At 38.7% G+C, this 23,216-nt stretch overlaps 1 protein-coding gene and 1 long non-coding RNA gene across 3 annotated transcripts in view; one reads left to right on the top strand and one right to left on the bottom strand.

The window, feature by feature from the left end:
• The window catches only part of lgr4 (leucine-rich repeat containing G protein-coupled receptor 4), a 31,355-nt gene extending 10,101 nt beyond the window's left edge, over positions 1–21,254 (top strand). For both annotated transcript variants that reach the window (XM_077626472.1, XM_077626464.1), the window contains exons 2-18: positions 10–81; positions 2,038–2,109; positions 4,847–4,918; positions 8,033–8,248; positions 9,426–9,497; positions 11,135–11,203; positions 12,436–12,507; positions 12,641–12,712; positions 13,448–13,516; positions 13,599–13,670; positions 13,776–13,841; positions 13,969–14,040; positions 14,154–14,225; positions 14,304–14,429; positions 15,745–15,842; positions 17,305–17,358; positions 17,434–21,254. In XM_077626472.1, coding sequence (XP_077482598.1) covers positions 20–81; positions 2,038–2,109; positions 4,847–4,918; positions 8,033–8,248; positions 9,426–9,497; positions 11,135–11,203; positions 12,436–12,507; positions 12,641–12,712; positions 13,448–13,516; positions 13,599–13,670; positions 13,776–13,841; positions 13,969–14,040; positions 14,154–14,225; positions 14,304–14,429; positions 15,745–15,842; positions 17,305–17,358; positions 17,434–18,845 — 2,748 coding nt within the window. In that variant the 5' untranslated portion in view covers positions 10–19 and the 3' untranslated portion in view covers positions 18,846–21,254. The remainder of the gene's footprint in view (positions 1–9; positions 82–2,037; positions 2,110–4,846; positions 4,919–8,032; positions 8,249–9,425; positions 9,498–11,134; positions 11,204–12,435; positions 12,508–12,640; positions 12,713–13,447; positions 13,517–13,598; positions 13,671–13,775; positions 13,842–13,968; positions 14,041–14,153; positions 14,226–14,303; positions 14,430–15,744; positions 15,843–17,304; positions 17,359–17,433) is intronic.
• On the bottom strand, positions 13,521–15,834 carry LOC144093162 (uncharacterized). The gene is made up of 3 exons (XR_013306218.1): positions 15,024–15,834; positions 14,130–14,941; positions 13,521–13,872 (listed from the first exon to the last, which is right to left on the bottom strand). It is a non-coding gene; the product is annotated as an uncharacterized LOC144093162 (long non-coding RNA).
• Positions 21,255–23,216: the final 1,962 nt, after the last annotated feature.

The raw sequence follows: 23,216 nt of genomic DNA, 5'->3' as shown, positions 1-23,216 counted from the left end.
TTTCTACAGAGACCTGAGCATGAACAACATTACTGAGCTTCCAGCGAATGCTTTCAAGAACTTCCCTTATCTGGAGGAGCTGTGAGTGGATGCATTCTATTCTTTCATTAGTGGTATAAAGTGACACAGTGCAATGTTGACATGTGGGTGGGGAAAGAATAAATAAGCATAGTGCGTGCACTCTTACAGAATTATTGAGTAGGAACATAAATTTGACGACCGCTGACTAGAGCTGGTAATTGGGTGTGGGTGCAGGTTGTTGTTCCAACCGATCCAGCACAGACAGTTTAACGAATAGGGTTTCTGTTGAAACAAGCAGCACCCGACTGCAATCCACTACTTGTACTTACTTCTAAGATACGAGATTTGTGGAAAGGTTTCCTCTTTATATGTTGGAAGGAAAGCCCGCAACCACGGCCCTTTGTGGAATAGTTTGTCCATCCCTGGACTAGGGTGTTGTATGCAATACCTACTGTCATACATATTTTGAAAACTACCCATTGGTCAGAACTGGATGCCGGCGGGTGCGAAGCTGCCTGATCACAATAAGCAACAGAAAACTTGGTAAAACAAAAACATTGTTTACAAAGACAAAACGCCATAACGTAATTTATTTCAAAATAGAGAAAGGATAAACACATAAAACGCTAAACATTATTTTTATTTCTTGTTCAAAAGTGACAACTATTGCAGTAATATGAACCATCGAAACAATCTTGATATTTCGACATTAGAACCAATATGGCCGCCACAACATCTTAAACTTCTAGTAAGAAACATGTAATTTCTGTCGTTAAAAAGCATCAGGTTCTCCTTAAGAATTATTAACGACTTATTTCGTTTTTCAAATTGAATGATTTGATATTTTGCATTTACAAAGACAGGCATATTAACTTCCTTATGATATTGACCCAAATAATGTGCAATCCAGCAGACGATTCTCATACAGTATCTCAGAAATACCACGTGCAATGATTTTCTCAAGATTGTCCCCTTCAAAGTAACACATCAATACTGCCTATTAAAACCATGAATATGGAGGTGAAAATTGTGAATCAGGGGCGTCTAATACGAGAGAAATTGTAAAATTCAACGATTTTAAGGCAATTTTAAGGGTGCGGCTTATATGCTAGAAAATACGGTATTTTGTATGTCGGTTGTTAACTTTACTGGGCTCTAGTTTGAAACTCAGGATCGCTGTAAGATATAAAAAAACCTTATTTTTCGAATCGCATGTTAGCATGGTGCTCGGATGATTCGCCTAAAGACGTTTAGCGTTATATTGAGACAGCAGGACAGCAGGAAAGATGAAAAAATTGAAGGGGAAAGATGTGTATTTTTTAATATTCTATAATGTCTAGGGCAAGTTCTTATTTTGATGAATTTTATTCTTCATTTTCTCTGGGACATGAAAAGCATGTAGTGTTCTGACACCCTCAACCTTCATTTTCGGCTTCACACCCAGCACCCAACTTGTTGCCGGGGTTTTAACCTTGTCAGACTCGTACATAGCGGAGTGATAAATCTGTTGCTAATCTCCCAGGCCTAATGGTATACTTGGACTCTGTGTCTCACTAAACTTTGCCCATGGAGACACACTGTCTGAACAACTCTTGTTGGCAACAGGAAAAGCGGTGTCCCTGCACCCTTTTTTTTGTGTTTTACGGGATAACTTTAGGGGGAAAACTGTTAGGGTGAAGTCAATGGCTACATTCACAAGCTGAGATATACATTGGTTCCATTCTTCAAAAAATACTGTTGGTGCAAAATGAGCAAAGCAATTTGGAGAGGAGATACCTGGAAGTCCTGTAGTTCTAATCTTGTTTGGGTGACAGGCAAAGTGACAACAGGCCCTGACATACATGCCTTTGACACCTCTGGCCCCTTGTTTAGTGTGACAAATCAAACCAAATCTTAGGTGCTGACACAGTTTGAGTTTAAGGTTTCAATTTTTCTCTGGCTCCACTTATCATTAAACTGTTGCTTGATTTTACACTAGATTTATACTTAATTTAATTGTGTTTCTTTTTCTTGTAGGAGACTTGCAGGTAATGACTTATCCTTCATCCACCCTGAAGCCTTGTCTGGACTGCATCAGCTCAAAGTCCTGTAAGTATCCACCCTCCATGCCACCACTCCTGTTAACACTCTCATGTAGATAAAAACCCACACAGTGACAGTGTGAAGCTTTCCACCCACAGGGTGGGGAGAAATGTAAATATTTCACTATGTTGTGGTGCAACTCTGAGGTACTGTTAGTTATTGATATCCCAAAACATGGATTCTTTCTTACCGAAATAAGCATACGTTTTATTTTTGTTCTTAAATCCACTTACCCAACAACTGTTTATTGCTAACATACCTTGTAAAACGATTAGTTTACCAGAGCTGCCAACTTCTCCGGAATTTCCGGAGTTGACTCCGGACAAGCAACGCAAACTCCGGGGACTCCTGACAACCTTCTTAAACTCTGGAAATCCCCCCATTTTTTTTAAGCAACCATTTCAGAAATGTACCAAATTTCCAATTTAAATGCCTCAAAATTCACACCATCGCTACGACTTCGGCCATCTTACATCCGCATTTGATTCAACTGCACTGTAATCCGGACGAATTCGGTAACACGAGTGCATTGTGAATCATCCGAGTTACAAGTTCTGACAAATGATTCGTCTTGTGGGACTTCAGCGTGGCAATCGATTTGGAATCAGTTGCATAGGTAGTCTCTATCGCTTTAGCATTTTCTTTTTTTTCCTTAGGGAAGTAAGTATTATTAAGGCTGACTAAACCAGCAGTCTTTTGTTTTGAAACAAATCCTTTCAAGTAGGAGTACACAGCACTGGTAAATCTTATCAATATGCCTGCTCAGGATAAGCGCAAAATGGATGGCAATTTGGATGAAACCTCTAAGAAGAAATCCAGACACTCGCAGAAGTTTTTTCGTTCGTATTCGACGAAATATCCCATGTTGAAGCCATCTCCAAAAAGACCAACATTTGCACATTGCACAACATGCAAGTGCGACTTCAGCATGGCACAGGTTGGAAATAGTGACTAAGACGCACTTAGAAGGACGCAAACACATATATATACTTATTTTCATTCTACTTTACTTTTTCAATAGTTTCCAAAACCACAATATTTCAGTTCATGTAAAAACATGATAATAACAGTTTGATTTAAATTGTCCTACGTGATTATTATCTTTTTTTTACATTTTATATCGATTTTGCGCGAATCACATTCACTCCTGATGAAAACATAAAACTCCGCTTTTTTGGTCTGCGGACTTTGCTGCAAATGCAGAATCAGTTTTTTTGTATTAGTGAGCCCTGTTGGTACAACTTCAAGAAATCCTCCTTTTACACAATTCTCTGTTACTGTCATTGTGCTTAAAAAGTAGTCCCAAAAGGGGAACATGTTTACTTTGCATCCAAAAAGTGTGGTAATGCTTAAAACACACTAGCACTAAGAAGAGAGAAGGCAAAAGTATTTATGTAGATGCTAAAAATAAGAAATTATGGATATGGATGTGTCATTGTCATTAAAGTGATAAGACTTTTTCCTGAGAATTCAGCACAATGTAAACTCAACAGGTTGGCCAGCAAGATGCCTTGCATGACCCAACTAAATTGCCATGAATAACTTGTATGTTGAGGAAGAATGCAGCGATAACTCAAGCAAATTAACTATTGCAGGGCACGTCAATCATTGACCCACATAGTTGGCTTACCGCCGTGAAGTCAACTCTTTCCTTTGCCTGGCGGGGTTACAGTGAGCTGCTATGCCTGGAAGGCATTGGACCCCTTTGGCTCAGTGTAGGGTTTATACTAAGCAGCTGAAAAGTAACTGCAGGATATCCCCAATGGGACTAAGGGAAATCCAACATTTAAAAAAATAACAATGCATGCAGTACTTAAATGTACCATACTGTTTTTGTTTTTTTACATACATATTGCAAAACTCTAAATCTGAAATGATATTGCATCATAAACTGTTGAAATGCCGTATATTATGTAGTGATCGACAGATTTGGAATTTTCAGTAGTTACTAATTATTAGTAGTTAGGGAAGGCCGATAACCAATATTTGAAGCCGATAGATAGATAGATTAATGATAACAACTTTAAAGCCCTCGTCATTTGTTAGAGGCAGAAACGCAAGGCAGGACAGACAAGAGAGGTGTGACTGCATTTGAGCCAAAATATCTCAGTTTTAAATTGATTTCTTCATATCGGCCGGTTGGATTAAAAAAAAGCCTTTACCGATATGTGAAATTACCAAATATTGGCCTGATATATCGGTCGATCACTAGTATTATGTGCAACTAAAATAAACAAAATTTTGATCCAATTGAGTGATACAAGGCGACCCGGGGGCTTGAGCGGTTAGCGCGTTGGCCTCACAGCTCTGGTGTCCTGGGTTCAAATCCAGGTCGATCCACCTGTAGGGAGTTTGCATGTTCTTCCCGGGCCTGCGTGGGTTTTCTCCAGGTACTCCGGTTTACTCCCACATTCCAAAAACATGCGTCGTTGGCTAATTGGACACTCTAAATTGCCCCTGGGTATGAGTGTAAGAGTGAATGGTTGTCTGTCTCCTCGTGCCCTGCGATCGGCTGGCCACCGATTCAGGGTGTCCCCCCTTCTCTGGCCCGAAATCAGCTGGCATAGGCTCCAGCACCCCCCGCGCCTCTAGTGAGGATAAAGCGGTTCAGAAAATGAATGAATTGAACGATACAACACATCACACAACCCTAGATCCTTTGGAGCTTACCTATATAGTAGTTGGATTTTATTAGATTAAATTGTGAGTTTCATCTGAAAATGGACATACTTTTCACCATCAGGATGCTCCAGAACAATCAACTTAAGACGGTACCAAGCACTGCCCTCAAGAACCTTCATTTTCTCCAGTCTCTGTGAGTTTCCAAAACCTTTTATTACTGTAGAAACACCTAAACACAGTAGAAAAACCACCACCCATTACTGTTTGACAAATTCGGGATTACCATATAAAATTAACACTGTCATCAAATAATGATTGCAACCAGCTAGTTAGTGTCTATATCAAGTGTGAAACAAATGCCATGGCTGCTATCAAAGGTCATTTCATTACGATCATATTTTCAAACCCATACGACCGGCTGAAAGGGCGCCGTCCGTCACAGTTGCGAAAATACAAGTCAAAGTATTCAAACATCTTCACAGGGTGTCCGCAGAGTCTAAAAAAGTCTAAAAATAGACATTTTCAATTTTAGGCCTAAAAAAGTCTAAAATACCGAGATATTTTCCACTGTACGTCTAAAATCTCATTTGGGTCATTTAAGACCTAGCGCAAAAGTGCAAAATATCGATGTAGAATACATATTAAAAATATTTTTCTTGCGTCTATTTATCACGCCGTTCCGTTTTTTGGTGGCTTATTGTCCTTGTAGTTCTGTTAGCGGAAAGCACAATAAAACTACGTCACAGGATATTGACGCGAGGCGCAAATAGTTGTCACGTAATGCAAGACGAATGGCAGTTGGACAAAATAAGCAATGGGTAAATGCAGATTTAATGATTGCTGGCTCCAACGACAGGATTTTGCGGACTGGCTCAAACGTGTCCCTGACAATGACACTGAGGCGTACTGCACGTTGTGCAAAAGACCATTGAAGCTCAGGACCCTGGGAATAAAGGCACTCGAATCCCACGTTAAATCCAATAAACACCAGGCCTCTCTGAAATCAGCACGTGAGTCTCGTAGAATTGCCCAGTTCTATTTGTTGGCAGACACATCCACAAATGATACTTCAAATGACATACATGACCTAATGGGCTCGACACAAACGATGAGGGCAGAAGTTTTGTGGGCACTGAACACCGTGGCGAAACACCAGTCATACAGAACAAACGACAACATGGGGGAACTGTTCAAACTAATAAAAAAAACCTGAAAATGTTGCGTGTTGTAGTCTGTGTTTGTTTCAATGACAATAAATGTCAGTTGAATGCAATCTGGGTCTGTTTTTTCTTATTTTTAATACTTCGTGAAGGTCTTAAATTTAACCCGCAATGGTCTAAAAAAGGTCTAAAATAGTCTAAAATTGCACTTGTTCCAACCTGCAGACACCCTGTCTTCAAATCTGTCAAAGTCATCATCTTCTGTATCCGACATAGAGTTCAGCCAAGTGGGCGTGCTTGCCAACAATGCTGGGTTCCCTCTCATTGTCAGGTTCAGAGTTGTCTCCGTGGGGTTTCGTAATAGTGATTCCAGCTTTGACGAAAGCTCAAACTACAGTACTCGCTGGCACTTTGGCCCTGGCATTGACAATCCATTCCAATTGGTCACGTAACTCGTGCAACGCTGCCTGCCTGTCTTTGTATGGAGGGTTAAAAGTGCTACGAGCACACGGAAGTCAACTGCCTTGCCACTCGTCTGGGATGTTTTGAATGGATTTACCGTAATGCTTGGAATACGCGGGGAGGCTATTTTTAGGGTGAACGTCCGCTGGGTTGATCGCAATAATTAGCATGTCGGGAAGAAAAAAACAGTCAATCACGCGGTCAGGGTCATACAAAATTTTGAATTTAGTGCAAAAACAAGGCGCACCCCACCGACTGATTGGGCACCCCGTCCATTTTAGGGAAAACTTTTAGACTTTTAAGTGTGCCCTATAGGTGTGAAAATACGGTAATTAGATTGGCTAACATAATTTACAACACAATGAGAACAGTACTCATGCTTTGCAATAAATTGATACAATTACTATTGGTCTCCTGTGAAAAATCACCTACTAATGCTAACGTTCAACATGGAAAAGACTGGAGTGATGGCTTGTTGATATGAAACTCAGGACGGATTCTTTTACTAGTATTTCCGATATACATATTTGGTCAGAAGTAGAAGATATTTGGTCAATCCTTGCATGTCCAAAATTTGTTCCAACTGAATGTGATGCATGGAGTAAAAAAAATAATTAAAAAATAATTTTTAGTGTCCATAAAATCAGTGGATCCGGTCATAACTTTAAACTAAAACTGATTGGATTCAGGAAATTTTGTCCATGTAAATATAGTCACTGATTATTGTGAGAATGGTTCCATCAGGACTAACATGTTGAAAGTCTAAATGTAATCAGTTGAAACTCTATTAACCACCACCTTGTCCTCTGTTTCTCTTTTCCTTTTCTATGTCTTACTTTGTATTTATTTTTTAACAGACGTTTAGGGTTTAGAGTCTATTGCTGAAGTCATAGGCCCCAAAGAGCAAAATGTCAATCAAGTGTGTTTTTCTCCTAGCTCAGACACTTGAGGAATTTTGAGGGAGGGCGAGACACACAGTGAGGGTGTAGAGTGGGAGAAAATAGTTTGATGATAGTGTGAAAAACACTTGACTATTCAATACACGAAATGTTCTTATGGAAATCTCAAAGCACAAGATTTTACCATGAAAATGTATTATTTTGGTCAGCAAAGAAAGTAAATCTAATTTGACATCTAAAAGAAATAGAATGTTACTAAAATGTATGTGTATTTTTTATGAATGTAGTAAAAAATTGTTACATTTTTTTAAATTAGAAAACCTATTGATAATCATAGTATTTTATATATTTTCCCTTTTGTCAGATTTTGCGTACACATAATTATCAGGGTGAAAGTATTTTGGTAATTTCCAATGTTTTGGGCAACTGTGTGATAAACCTTACATTGAATTATAAATATATGTATATATATATATATATATATATATATATATATATATATATATATATATATGTATATATATATATATATATATATATATATATATATATAAGGCTCTAGATCGAGTAATGTGACATCGATATTTAGCAAAGTAATAATAAAAGGATCAACAGCGATTAGAGGGAATATTTACATGATGGAACTCTGGGTAAATATTTCTAAATGCATGTTTAACAACAACGAGCTCGACAAGTATTTACCAGTGACATAAGCCTTGTATGTGCAAAATTTGGGTCCTAATGCTCAACCTCCCGACCCATCCCCACTGTCCTTGTATTCTTTAGTCGACTAGATGCAAACCACATTACTACGGTTCCAGATGACAGTTTCGAGGGTCTTCAACAACTGCGACATCTATGGTTGGATGACAACAACCTTACAGAGGTCCCCATTGCTTCATTACAACACCAAGCAAATCTACAAGCACTGACGTTGGCGCTCAACCGCATCTTGTACATACCAGACAACGCCTTTGCAAACCTCACCAGTCTAGTTGTACTGTAAGTTTCATCGTGCTACTGTTGTAATTTTCATTTGGTTGTGATTTTTATATAACCTATACACAAAAATGACAATAATAATAATGGTTTGATCATTTTAGTTCTAGTCACGATTCTCCATTATGAATGCATTCACCACTTGCTCTGCATCAAACAATGAAACCCTTTCAAGTTTTGACCAAACGCCATCAATTATTGGCTTTCAGGTGAAAAAAAAAAACTGCAAAAAAAAAATCAAAAGTCCTTTTAATACAGTTATTTTTTTTCCAATCCATACAAAATCTAAAATTTACAGATCACTTTACCCTTCTTTAAACAGCATATTCTAATCTAGTTTTCCATATATCCTATGCACCTTATAAAGGCAATCAATATACAAAATGTATGAATGGACCAATCGAAAAATCGTGATGCTGAACACTTGGTACAAAGTATCTTTTTAATTGTCCCTTGCAAAACCAGGGAACTTTCAGTATGTCATAATGCATATACAGCAGGACCAACCTGCTTGTGTACTGCTAAAAATTAATTAGGGAGACAGTCTCTGCTTTCTTAAAATTACCCAAAGCAGTTGTAGGATCCATGCCTGTCATTTGAAATTGAAAACAATACTATATCAAAATGTTTATATGATTATTTGTGGTTTCCTCCACAGAAACTTGCAAAGTCTGGTGTTTGAGCAGCTCACTGATAAAGGAAAAAAAATGAAAATGTCAATTTTGCAAGAATTTCAAAATTCTGACTTTTGTTTTAATGCAAACCAGGGCTACCCAAACTTTATTGATCCAAGATCTCTTTTTCAAGGACCCAACATCCTGTGATATACCTTCTTTCCAGGCCAACGACAAAGCTCAGTAGTTATGAATGTAGATATATATAACTTGCATAACTGCATTGGCCAATATAGTGATCCTCGATACTTTGCGGGTCACGTTTTGATGATTCAGTACATTGTGGGGTTCTAAAAAGTACACCTAAAAAATGCTTAATGTAGAGGTACAGAGAGTGTTTTGCAGCATGGAAAACATCACTCAGAGCCACTCATATGAGGCTCTTATCAGTTCCTAGCATCAGAGTGACCAATAAGACAAATGATAAACCACATGTATCGTACTATGTACTGCATGTCATTTAAAAAAATACATTTTAAAACTTTTTTTTCATCCTTATTTTTCAGTCATCTCCACAATAACAGAATAACAAAAATTGCCAACAACTGCTTCACCGGTCTTATAAACCTGGAAACACTGTAAGTTTTGAGTTAATGTGTATACGAGTGATTGGCGCTGTGTGGCTTTGGATGTGTGCGCACGTGTCGACGACTACCCACACCACACCCCACCTTTGCTGTGGTTGTCCAGACATCATTGTCCCCACTTCCTCTTGTAATTGCTTGAAGATAAATAGAGCAAAGTGCAAGATCGTTATCAAATCTGCCCTCCCACTGTTTGCTTCTTCCTGACACACTATCATGGAAAATCCTTTTGTGAACTCAAAAGCCACCCAACCAATGGCTAACTCCTTTTTTGGTGAAAAAGTATGTCAGGAGGATTTTCTAGGGTGGCTCTTGGTTTTAAGACACGCACGCGCGCACACATATTGCAGATATTACAGATATATAAAAATAAAACACAATGCATAACATGTCACGCTCTCACTATACCTTGGGACAATTTAGTGTTCAGCCAGCCTATAATGCATGTCTCTGGGAGGTGGTAGAACATCCAAGCTTCACACAGGAAGGTCGGACCGCACCGGTGATTGAACCCTTAGGTACCCGGACGTTTGGTCGAAAGACGTTTGGTCGACGGACAGTTCGTCGAATGGACGTTTCGTCGAACGGACGTTTGGTTGACGGATTCGCCGCCGGACATTTCGTCGAACAGACGCAGTTTGAAAAACATGTACACACACTCCAATACGAGCGAATCCGGCGACGGGTAACATGTACACACACGCCAATAATACGCAACTTATTGATAATTTTGATATTGAATATTTAGATATTAATGCTCTTACATTGTCAATGCAATTACAAACTCACTCTCATGTACACACACGCCAATACGAGCGAATCCGGGGGCGGGGCGAGCGAGCGAATCCGGCGACGAGTAACATGTACACACATGCCAATAATACGCAACTTATTGATAATTTTGATATTAGATATTTAGATGTTAATGCTCTTACATTGTCAATGCAATTACAAACTCACTCTCTCATGAATATAATTTTGAGAGCGAGAGATTACCTGGTTGATTGCTTTCAACAGTAAACTCTCTCTCCCTCTCTCACTCATGATTATAATTTTGAGAGCGAGCGAACCCGGCGACGACGAAATGTCCGTTCGACGAATTTTCCATTCGACGAACTGTCCGTCGACCAAACGTCCATCGACCAAACGTCTTTCGACGAAACGTCCGGTCACGGAACCCTTCACCTCAGAACTATGAGGCAGACACCACTCCTCTACTGGGCCATATTCATAGGTATATTTTTTAAATGACTGTGCATAACATGTCATTTGTAAGTTTGGTTAGTCTGAGAAACTTACCTCTATCTGGCAATGCACTGATGAATGACAATGTTTGTGGTCATCAGTGCTTCTATGATCTGATTCTTTCAGATTCATCATTTGTCTGTTCGCCCCACCTCTAGCATTGATTTCAAAATCCAGCCCTAAGCAGAGAAAACCAGAGTGACTTGCCATGAATTTTGTAAATTTTGACAGTATGACTGACTTGCAAGTCAGATCTTTTCAAACAAATACATTTGCTTTTAAAAAGATGTTGGCTTGCCAACAACTTTATTTCATAGTCCTTGGAGACAATTAAACTTTACCACTGGCAAACTATTTGCTTATGTGTGTGCCTTTTCTCTTTGTAGGGATCTTAACTTTAACAACCTGATTGTTTTTCCCAAAGCAATTGAAGCCCTACCCAAACTGAAGGAATTGTAAGTATTAATTTATTTTTTTAAGTAACCGTAAAAGTGGTATTGGTCATCTGTTGAAATGTTTCTCTCTCTCTCTCTCTCTCTCTCTCTCTCTATATATATATATATATATATATATATATATATATATACATATATATATACATATATATACATATACATATATATACATATACATACATATATACATATATATATACATATATATATATATATATATATATATATATATATATATATATATGTATGTATGTATATATGTATGTATGTATATATGTGTATATATATATATATATATGTATATATATATATATATATATATATATATATATATATATATATATATATATACACAGTGGTACCCCGAGATACGAGCTTAATTCGTTCCGGGACTGAGCTCGTTTCGTTTTTTTTCCACGACAACGCACTCGTAAACGTAACAAACAAATTTAAATTAACTTGGATTAATATATACAGACACTCAAACATACGTTTAATGTAACTTTACACAAAACTGAATTCTAATTTTGTTGTAATCTTTTGTTACCTTCATTTTCCGGGTTGGCGGTTTGCCACGCCTCCGCCCTCACGTTCGCTATCGATGGACTGTTTGCTGTTGTATTGCCTTCAAAATATTCCCAAAATGATGCACACAAATGTCCTCACAATAGGATAACGCACGACCACTTGCCAACGAGAAATAGTCTTTAAAGAACGATCGCGGGAGCTTCTTTCCTTAGAAAGAATAACAGGAAATACAATAGTTGAGCTTACCCACATATTGATTGTGGGTAATGAAGTTTTATTCTGAGAAAGGTTGCCATTGCCTATGGGTGTTGTGTGCACGAGTATACTTCATTACCCAGAAAGCCCTCTTTTTGCCCGCGCATGCGCGTTGTGCGTTTCCTGGTCTTAGGAGAAACTCGTCTGAATTAATCGTTCCGTGCTCGTAAATATTTTTATACACGAAAGATATGCAAAAAAGACCTGGCTTTGTCGCATCACGAAATTTTGATCGCATGACGGGCGAATTATTCGATCGAAATTTCCGCCGTAAGACGAGAATTTTGTATGACGAGCGGTCGTATGACGAGATACCACTGTATATATATATATATAAACTTTACTACATATACAGTGTGGTGTTGGTATTTACTATTATTTTAATTAACATGAGATGTATGTTAAGTCTCTCCATATGCCCAATGTGTATTTGGCCTTTTATATTGCAGGGGGTTCCATAGCAATGATATTTCTTCTATACCTGAAGGGGCTTTTCATAACAACCCCTTGCTGCGAACCATGTAAGACATTGTGCACACCCTTTGACGACAAATCCCACTATGTACTCAAAGTGTACATATAAGACATCATGCAACATAGCACTCTTTCCATTGCATTAACTTTGTATTAATATATGATTGTGTCTCATGGCAGACATTTCTATGACAACCCTCTGTCATTTGTGGGTGCAACGGCTTTCCAAAATTTGTCTGACCTCCACTCTCTGTAAGTTTCATGACACTACATAACTATTTTCGTCAGTTCCTAGAATAGTCCTTATCCTCTCAGTTTGACCCATCGAGTTAGAAGAGGGGTTTGAAAAGGCAAATGCTAAACACTTATGCGCACGCACATACGCACACACGCACACGTGTTCATGCTTGTCTACAATGTATCATGACAGAGCTCTTATTCAAATTTTGTTTAAGTGAAAAATAACTATCGATGAGGAGGAAATTATTATTATAAATTATTTTCCTAAGAGGAAATAAAAGGGTCAGTGGTACACCCAGAACTTGAAGTGAATCTGATTTTTGCATATAAAAAAAATATATATACATGTATGATTAATTGCGAGTTAACTTTGGACTGTATGTGATTAATCGCGATCAAAAAATTTAATCGCTTGACAGCGCTAACAATTACATACACTATTTAGATAGAATATCAGCAAGCATTACTTCTTGCTTCACTTAAAGTCTTGTTGTAAATAAGTGCCTTAGGGAGTCTCTTCAGTTTTCTTCTGTTATCAGAGAAATGTTTGTAATCTATTAATGGTATGATGTAACCTTCTTTAATGTTTCGGGTATGACAGTTCATGGAGAATTTTAATTGAGGCTTCATCTGAAGAAAAATAACAAAAAATATATATTCCTAGAAAAACTAAATATTTGTTCTAAAGTCATTCAGCATTGCAAGATGCATTGCATGCTTAAATTGAATATCCTTTGTGTTTTCTAGGATGCTGCGTGGGGCAGGCATGATGCATGATTTCCCTATTCTCACATGGACAAACAACATTGAGAGCTTGTGAGTTAAACAGAATACATAAACACTGTTTATTTGATTTGGTGCTGCATAATGGAGGCTGATGAGGTTTTTGTGTTCCCAGGACACTGTCAGGGACCAAAATATCATCTGTACCCGCTGACTTGTGTGATGATCTCAAGCTGCTAAGGACATTGTAAGACACTTTTCTTTTCCATTCCTTTGGGGTTGTCTTTGTCATCACTCCTTGGTTTCAGATGTTCCCAGTGAATTAATTAATTCTCTCCATTGCTCTCATTAGAGATTTGTCCTACAATGAGATCAAGGAGTTGCCATCCCTTCAGGGCTGTGTCCAATTGCAGGAGATGTGAGTTTTGATATCCATTTGCATTCTGGACCTGGAAAATTGAAGTTTCAAAATAAAAACATGTATTTATACCACTGTAGTTGCTAAAACTTACATTTTTAATGTCACCTTGCTTTTCAATCTACAGAAGCTTTCAGCACAACCAAATTAAAGAAATTGGAAGGGAACATTTTCAAGGTCTTTCTGCTCTTCGTTTACTGTAAGTACTGAATTCATTTTTTTAGCCCTTTCCCACACTACATAGAAGCGTTCGCATGCGGTTGCTCGTTGCCCAATTATCTTGCATACCTTGATTGTTATTGTGTTCCACAGAGACCTGAGTAGGAATAAAATCCAATGTATTCACAGAGATGCTTTTCTCACCCTTGCTGCTCTCACAAGCCTGTAAGTAAAGATGACCAAATCAAATCCATTTAATATAGAATAATGTCTAATATTGTGTGAACAATCCTTTCCCCACAGAGATCTGACTATGAATTATCTTAATGCATTTCCGACGGCTGGGCTCAGCGTCCTAAGTCAACTAAAACTCTCAGGGAACCCACAGATGAAAAATTTACTGACAGTAAATGAGTTACCCAAACTCAGGTGAGGAATCAATGAAGAATGATTGAACAGAATTTCCAGCAACTAATTTTACATCGTGGTTTGTATGCATTTTAGTTTTTTTGTTAGTGTTGAGTTCACTTCACCACAGTGTGCGTAAAGCAAATAACTATTAGCATAACATTTTTAAAAAATGCAATAGTGCAATACTCAAATGTCACTGGCTGCAACTTTTTTATAACTCCTAGTTCTAAACAGTTGTCCCTAGGCCTGGACGATATGACAAAAATTATCACGATTTAAAAAAAAAAAAAAAAAGCAGTCTATTGATAATTATCACGATAACTATCACCTTTTTTTTCTTTTAAATTGAAACGTCCAAATTCGGTGAATAAGTAAATAAATCACTTTCCTCGTTATCCGATTATGAAAGTAATTACATTCATTACCTTAAAAGAAAAGAGAATATAAAATATTCATTCATTTTCTGTACCGCTTATCCTCATAATGGTTGCGGAGGGTGCTGGAGCCTATCCCACCTGACTTTGCACATCCTGATTTGGGCACAAAGAGACGGACTACCATTAATGCTGACACTCACACTTAGGAGCAATTTAGAGTGTTTAACCAGCTTACATGCATGTTTTGGTGATGTGGAACTGGATTACCTGGAGAAAACCCACCCAAGCCTGGGGAGAACCTGAAAATTCCACACAGTGAGGACCAACCTGGGTTCAAGTCTCGACCCCAGAGATGTGTTGTGGACACACGCCAGAATATAAAATATGATGTTTTTTGTTGTGCAATAACATAAGACAACTCCCTCCTTACACTACATCACTATTGGCAAGCATATTATTTTCAGCCTCACAAAAAGAAACCTTGTTTTCAAAACATTTGCATAAAATGGGGTAACTCCTTGATATCAAGTGAGAAAAGAATTACAGGCTGCCCTCAAATGAGGAATGAATTAAAATGGGTTAAGGAAATTTTCAATAAGGCTAAAAAAAAACGACAGGGAGACTTCCCTTGAATCTTTTAGCTCTGTGTCGTCCTGCATCTCACAATCGCTCATTATGGCTGTTTTAGTCCTTTTGCTTTCCTGCTCTGTGTTAGCTGCTATATAGCTAACCATTCTAAAAATAGCTGTTTGTTCCTTACCATCTTCTTCGTCTCCTGAATGTTGGTCTGGAACTAGCATTCACGTCGCATCAGCTGCACAGTAACAATTTGAATACAAAAGTGTAGCAGAGTACAGCCTCCGCTGTACGCTCTCCCTCTCTCTGGGATAATAGACATTTGCTTCTTTACACTGTAGCAAATATATTTACTGACTATATGCCATTTCTGCTTGTAGATTTGTCTCCGTTCCTTATGCCTACCAATGTTGTGCATTTGTCGGATGTGACTCGATGGCAGGTTCTTGTGAGGAAAGTGACGTCAAGAGATCAACAGGTGGGAGCCCATTCCCTTCAAAATGTGGCATGCAAACAGGAAATTTGCCATGCTATCTTGACAGAACTTCCTCAATTTTTTTCCCCATACAAATGTAATTGCTATGAATTCTGATCCCTTTAAAAGGCACATATTTAATCCAGTGACTGCCATTGACAGCGTTAGATGTCTAATCCATTTTGACTAGGAGAGGCAAGCAGTGAATGATCACTATCAACCCTCCCAGACAAATTGATTGGACATTAAGCACTATCAATGGCACTAAATGAGAATGCACATCCATTCTTCCCAGTTTAAATGAACTAGATCAGTGTTTCCCAACCACAGTGCCGCAGCACACTGGTGTGCCGCGGGAAATAGCAAGAAGTCATATTACTTTGTAATATTCAGAGAAAAATCTTTATATTACGATCTTAAAATTTAACTATTGTGGTTAAAATCTGAATACGACGAATATTTAATCATAGATTGTGCTATTACAAGATTCAAATCGTAATACTGTCATTCTTCTCAACAACCGGTTCAGGAGATTGATGAACATGGTCGGAGCCATTGAATTTGACAATCATCTTGACAGTGTCATGTCCTTGTACAAAAGCATATTTGTAAAACAAAAGAAACAGCGGCCACAACTCCCCAATCACCATGTTCTTTGTGCGCCTGTAACAGTAACATTTAATAAATACACTTCTTGATAATCGTAGGCACGAAAACACGTATGGTAGTAGTAGTAGTAGTAGTAATAATAATCTTAGTCGTTTTTCGATTATCACGGCCATGTCTGGTCTACATTATCCACCAAATTTGAGGGATTACTGTTCAATGATAATAAAGTCATTTGTTGCTTATTTTTCTATAACGTGAACTGGAAGTTGTTTGGCTTCACGGGCGTCAACATTTGCCGACGTTTGGACTGTTTGAACTGCTCTTTGTGTAATGTCAGGAGATTTAAGTAATATCGGGAGTAAAAATAAGTTGTAATGTTATAAGATTCAAGACTTTTTCTTGGTTTTACGTTGCGTGAACCGCAAGTCATTTTGGTTTCAAGGGCATCAACTTTTGGCGATGTAAAGTCTGTGTGAGCTCAACATTGCTTTTCGTGTTATATTAGGAGATTTAGATAATACTGGGGGGTGCAGGGGGTTGATTCATAAAATTAAAAAAATATTAAAAATGTTACATAACTTTTTACATCACCAGAAGTTGTTTGGGGTCCGCAAACATCAACTTTCGGCGACATTAGGCCAGTATAAAAATTTGGATTTTTGAATCATTTTTGGTCTTCATTTAATTCTTGGTGTTAAAACTTTGATGAGAACGAGTTTATATTGTTAATATAAGTGACATAGTTTTAAGGTTGGAAAACACTGAATTAGATATCTGATAGTTGTTGATGGCAGGCAATGAGTTGAACACTATGAAATCAAACAAAACAAGCAACCAAACTTTATCACTTTTTTAGGTGGAGAGGATGTGGAACAAACTCCTATGATTATGCATTGCTCTCCCTCACCAGGTAAGCCATATACCTCCACCTCAATGTATCAGAGTTTATGTCCTATTTTCATTGAACTTTTTTTCCCATGTTTAGGAGCCTTCAAGCCTTGTGAGCATCTTTTAGGGAATTGGATGATTCGCCTGATGGTGTGGTTCATCTGCCTGGTTTCGCTGGTTTTTAACAGTTTAGTGCTAGTTGCCACCTTCTTCCCCTCACACTGCACCTTAGGCCGCTCTCATTGGTGGGTTCCATCCATTCCCTCAGGCAGGTTGTTGATGGGGCTCCTTGCCTTGGCAAACCTGCTCACCGGCCTTTATTTGGGGGTGTTGATCATCCTGGACATCACCACATGGGGATCTTTTGCCGAGTTTGGTGTGTGGTGGGAAATGGGGCCCGGCTGCCAGTTCACGGGCTCTCTCGCGGTCTTCTCGTCCGAGTGGGCGCTTTTGTTGCTGTTACTGGCAGCTGTGGAGCGGAGCGTGGCCGTACGGGACATTCTCGGCAAAGCGATGAGAACGCCTAGGAGAAGTGTCCTCAGCCGCAGAGGATGCTGGAGACGAGATCGACATTTTGGCCTGGCTGCTGGCCTTGCGGGCCTAGTTGCCGGCGGCGCCGCCTGCCTCCCTCTGCTGACGTACGGCGAGCGGCCGGCCTCGCCCCTCTGCCTGCCTTTTGCTGGAGCCGAGAGTCCAGCCTTGAGCGTCACCGTTGTTCTGGTGCTGCTCAACGCCCTGGCTTACCTTTTCACTGCGGCCGTATACACTCAGCTATACTGCCACCTGGGAAGGGTGGAGTTGATTGACCCCGAGCAAACTGGCGCTCTACGCCATGTAGCTTGGCTCATCTTCACCAACTGCATCTTCTTCTGTCCTGTGGCTGCTTTCTCTTTTGCCCCCCTCTTAGCAGGATCCACTGCCGGAGGGCCAGCGATCGCCAAGTCCGTCACTCTTATTTTCTTCCCCCTGTCGGCGTGCCTCAACCCGGTTCTCTATGTTTTCTTCAGCCCGGCCTTCCGGGAGGACTGGTTGAGGTTACGGGGCTGTTGCCATATGAGCAGGGGGGGCAAGCAAACAGGAGGCGACAGCCTCGGAGACGCCGCCAGTGGCGACTCTGAGCTGACGGGCGGAGGCTCCTCCGCTCAGTTCAACTTTGACTGTGGCGTTTACTCTCAACTTTGTGGAGACGTGGTTTTGTGTGAGGAGTGCGAGGCCACGCTGCATGCCAAGACCTGCAATTCTCTCTCGTCCGCCGCCGTCTGCAGACACATGGTGAAATCTCGCAGCTGTCCCACCCTCCTGACAGGAGTGGCCGCGTGCCAGCGCACCGAGGGATTCCGGCCGGAGAGCGGCACGCCGTCGGCTCAGTCCGAATACGCCGATGAGGGGGACTCGTTCATCTCTGACAGTTCGGACCAAGTTCAGGCGTGCGGCAGAGCCTGCTTCTGTCAGAGCAAAGGCCTCCCTCTAGTAAACTACTCGTACAGCATACCTCGAGTCAGAGACTAAGGCCACTCTGGCGCCCTGTTAAACTATCTGCGTGCAAAGATCTGCGTCAGCGGTTACCTTGGGGAATGGGGGACAGCGAGCACTTGTTTGTTTTCACAGAGCAAACACACACAAGCAATCATTTAAAGGGAACTTTGAATTTAGCATTTGTGGATGCGATTGTGTCAAAAACTGGCCAATGAACAGACGTCTCAGTGGATGACTCGCCAGCTGTGCCTGCCTTCGTGCCTGTACTTGTGGTTTCCTTATGTACACCCGTGACCTTTTGTTTTTCATTGTTGTTGAAATTATTCTAAACCCTAACAAATGGTGAAGCGCCGCCACAGCAAATGTATATTTTGTTAATTGTTTTTCTTTTCTAATCAAATTGTTGCAAACAACTGTAACCTGTGAATGTATGAGTCTTGTGGTTTCCAACTTAAAGATGGAATAATGCCTGCCCGTATTTGTAACTGTGACTGTGTGCAGCAGTGCGCTAATGCTTTGAGAGGCTGTGGTTGTCCACTTCACACTTATTTGTATTATTAAGTCACCAAGACTAAGAATGTGATCGGAGTAGCAGATATCACTGTTTTGAGTAACAGCTCACATTGCTTGTTCAGAGTGTTGCTCCTATTTATTGTTTGAGCGACATTCATTTTTGGATGCAGATGGTGTCATTTGTTTGAAAGGCAATCTTGTTCAATTACCAGCCTTTGTAGAGTTATTGCTAATGGCATACGATACATTACCCGTATATATGTGGTTGCAGAATCACTCTTATTTCTGGATTTATTTTTCAAATGAATGTCTTTGTTTAGGTGGAGCCAACCAGTAAAGACAAACAAAGGCACTTTGTCAGCGCTAAAATGGGGATTATATTTATTTCCAGTCAGGCCTGGTCACTACCACAAATAGTCAGTCCACTTGTATCCTTTAATGCATAAACTGGTACATGCAAATAACTGAGCAAAAGTTGTTGTTTTTCTCCCCCCATCTGAATTGAAAATTAAATTTTGATGACCCCTCATTTAACCACTTAAAAACCGGGTGTCCACATATGTGGACCTCAGATATTGGTTTTGGATATCAATGTTTTGGTACACTACAAGTTTGGCCTACATGACCTAAAATGTGTTGTCCAATTGTCTCTTATTAATATATGTGTAAAGTTTCGTTATTGATAATTATTCTTTTGTTTTTTTTCCACATCTTTATTTTAAACAAACAAAACCCCCAAATACACTGGTTGTGGCCTTCAGTAATATTCTATTTTTTATTTTATTTTTCTTGAGAGCTGGCTGTGAATGTTCATCTTTCAGTGCCCTTGACAGCACGGGGCATCTATTCCATTTCGACTGGGAGTGTTGGCAAGGATCGGTCGCTGCCAGCCTCTCACAGTCAAAATGGATTCGTAGCCTAGTGCTGTCAGTGGCAGCTAATTAATTACTAAATGAGTGTCCTAGGTTAATGCAGAATGTTGCACCTTTTTAAGTCTGGCTAACTATACTGTAATTGCTTCGCACAAATTTTACCCAATTTTCTTCCAAGCCCTTAATTGAACATTAATTACAGACTGGGTGCATGTGTAGTTGAAAATGAACAGATGATATGTCAAATATGTTTCTTCAAATCTGCTTCACACGGTAACAACATTATAAAGTACGATAGAAGAGTGGATCGTATTTTAGGTCAAAGTGGTCTGAAGAGCAATGATCGAATGTTAAGCATATTAATCTCATTTCCAAGCACCCTTGCGTGCAAAGACTTGGCTGAAGTTGTTTTACACATTAAGTGGGTACCACCCTTAGAGCATGTATGTACATGTGCTCAGGAATTCATCCAATGGAACGTTGTTGTCTCCGCCATCAAGACAATCTGGTGTCTTTTAAGTGAATCTTTTTTTTGTCCTTTGGGTGCTCATGTATGCATTGTCTAGACTCTTTATCTGTCGCGCCTGCCCAAATTCCATTGTATCGACATAGCGCCTGTCCCTACTGGTGGAAATGTACAGGTGTTTTCGTAGTTAACTTGACATTTGTTAAGAAACTAGGTGTTATTGTCTATATTTGTAGCTGTCTATAAATTATTTGAGAAATATCAAGACTGGGATGCTGTTCTAGGAAGCTACCTCCTCGATTGTATTTAGCAGCAGTGTTTTACACAAGAAATCTCTTTTCCCCTCTTGTTGACGTGCCTGGTTTTGTTTCGACCCGTGTTTGAACATATTCAGTGCTATTTCTGGGAGGAATCTATATTGTATACTGTGATTTTTACGTTTTAACCAAATTATAAAGCAATAATTTTGTTTTATAGACAATTATGCAGAAATGATACTCAGCATTTTTTCTTATTCTCTTTGAGATCTTCCCAGAATGGTTTTATCTGTTCATGTAGACAAAGAAATGTGAATAAATTTGGAGAAACACAGCCGCCATGTGTGGATTTATACCTCAAGCACTAGGTGAAAAATGGCAACGGTCAAACTAATATATATGGAAAATTTCTTAAATATGTGGACATGAAAAACCTGTGTGAAATATTCAACACCTGAGAATTTGACATTGCGGCTGAGGTGAAAAACTTGGCTCTCAATGCATGCATGCTGCTCTAGTATATACCGTATTTTCACGACTCTATGGCGCAACGCATTTAAAGGCGCAGTGTCAGTAACAAGTGCTATTTCTGTATTTTACACACACGGGACACACCGTTTTTAAAGACGCAATCAGGCATGGCGAAACATACACCATCTTAAACATACGGACACGCTAAAAACACGTTTTTAAAGAGGCAACGGAAGCAAAACTGAGTTCGGGTGTAATTTATTTAGCCATTTTACAATGTACTCATGTCATGATCACCGACAAATCCATCAAAGTCCTCATTTTCTGTGTCCAAATTGAACAATTGTCCAAATGAGTCATCGAAAACGCTGAGTTTTATACGTTCGTCCAGGCGGCCACAATCCATTCGCAAATAGTAGCTATCTAGTAGCTAGCGTAACTAGCCCGGCGCTGCCTGCCACCCTTCGTAAAGCTGTGTTGATGTCGATTTCCACACCAACATCTAGCGGCAGGAGTTCTATTGTAAATCCACCTGGAATGACGGCGAGCACCAAATTAGTGTGCTCACCGTCATACTGGGTGTATTGACAAAATAACTATATCCCAGCAGTCACTGTACAATACTTTTTCTACGGAGAAAGTAGAGTCGGGGACTGCTTGCTGCAGTTGTGAGAGCTGTAGAGGATGGTGTACCCTATCGACTGATTTATTTTATTTTATCGTGATAACAATTTTAGTATTGGTCCATAAATTAAGCGCACTGGATTATAAGGCGCCCTGTCTATTTTGCAGAAAATGTAAGACTTTTATGTGTGCCTTATAGTCGTGAAAATACGGTAGTTTTTATTTATTTTTATTCTCCTTTAGCAGGTTATCTCCACTGGAGAAAAGTATTTAAGGCTTCAGGAAATGTTATCTATTGTTCAAATCTTAACAAATCGTTTGTCAGAGTAAGTGTTTTTGGTAATTAAACTTCTTTTTTTAACTCTTCTTACCAGTTAGTTGGCTAATGACTAATTTTGGTCATTTAAAAACTTATATAAACAATAATTACTAATATATATATAAATATATATATATATAAATATATATATATATATATATATATATATAAATATATATATATAAATATATATATATATATATATATCAATATATATATATATATATATATAGCGCCATCAATAGCATGTCATGAGTAAAATACTATTTAAAAAATAGAATTATACATTTTTTTTAAAAATAGTATTTTTAAAACTAAAATACTATTTAAAAAAAAATAGAATTATTCTATTTTTTAAATAGTATTTTTAAAACTAAAATACTATTTTTTTTAAAATAGAATTATACTATTTTTTTTAATAATATTTTACTCATGACATGCTATTGATGGCACTAGACTTCCAATTCATTTAATCTGGGGAGACTTGCTGTGAATGTTCATGTTTCACAGCCATTGACGGCAGTGAACGTCCAAACTATTTTGAATGTACGTTCGTTCACCCTGTAGCGCCATCAATGGCAGCCAATGAGTTCAATAAATATGCGCTTTGTAAATTTAAGTTGGGTTAGAGAATTATATATATATATATATATATATATATATATATATATATATATATATATATATATATATATATATATATATATATATGGGTGCAGAATCTTGCCTCGCAAATTAAATCCACATCAACTCATTTTCTTTATATTACCGATAAATACTTTAACAATCAATTGGCATGCATTAAGTACTCGCTACTATAAAAGTAATATTAGCTCCCAGTATTTGGGTATTAGTATCGTGTTAATTGTATAAAACACTTAA

The sequence above is a fragment of the Stigmatopora argus genome, chromosome 2 (assembly GCF_051989625.1).
Source record: "Stigmatopora argus isolate UIUO_Sarg chromosome 2, RoL_Sarg_1.0, whole genome shotgun sequence".
Classification (NCBI taxonomy): domain Eukaryota; kingdom Metazoa; phylum Chordata; class Actinopteri; order Syngnathiformes; family Syngnathidae; genus Stigmatopora; species Stigmatopora argus.
This window is presented reverse-complemented; position numbering and strand designations above follow the sequence as displayed.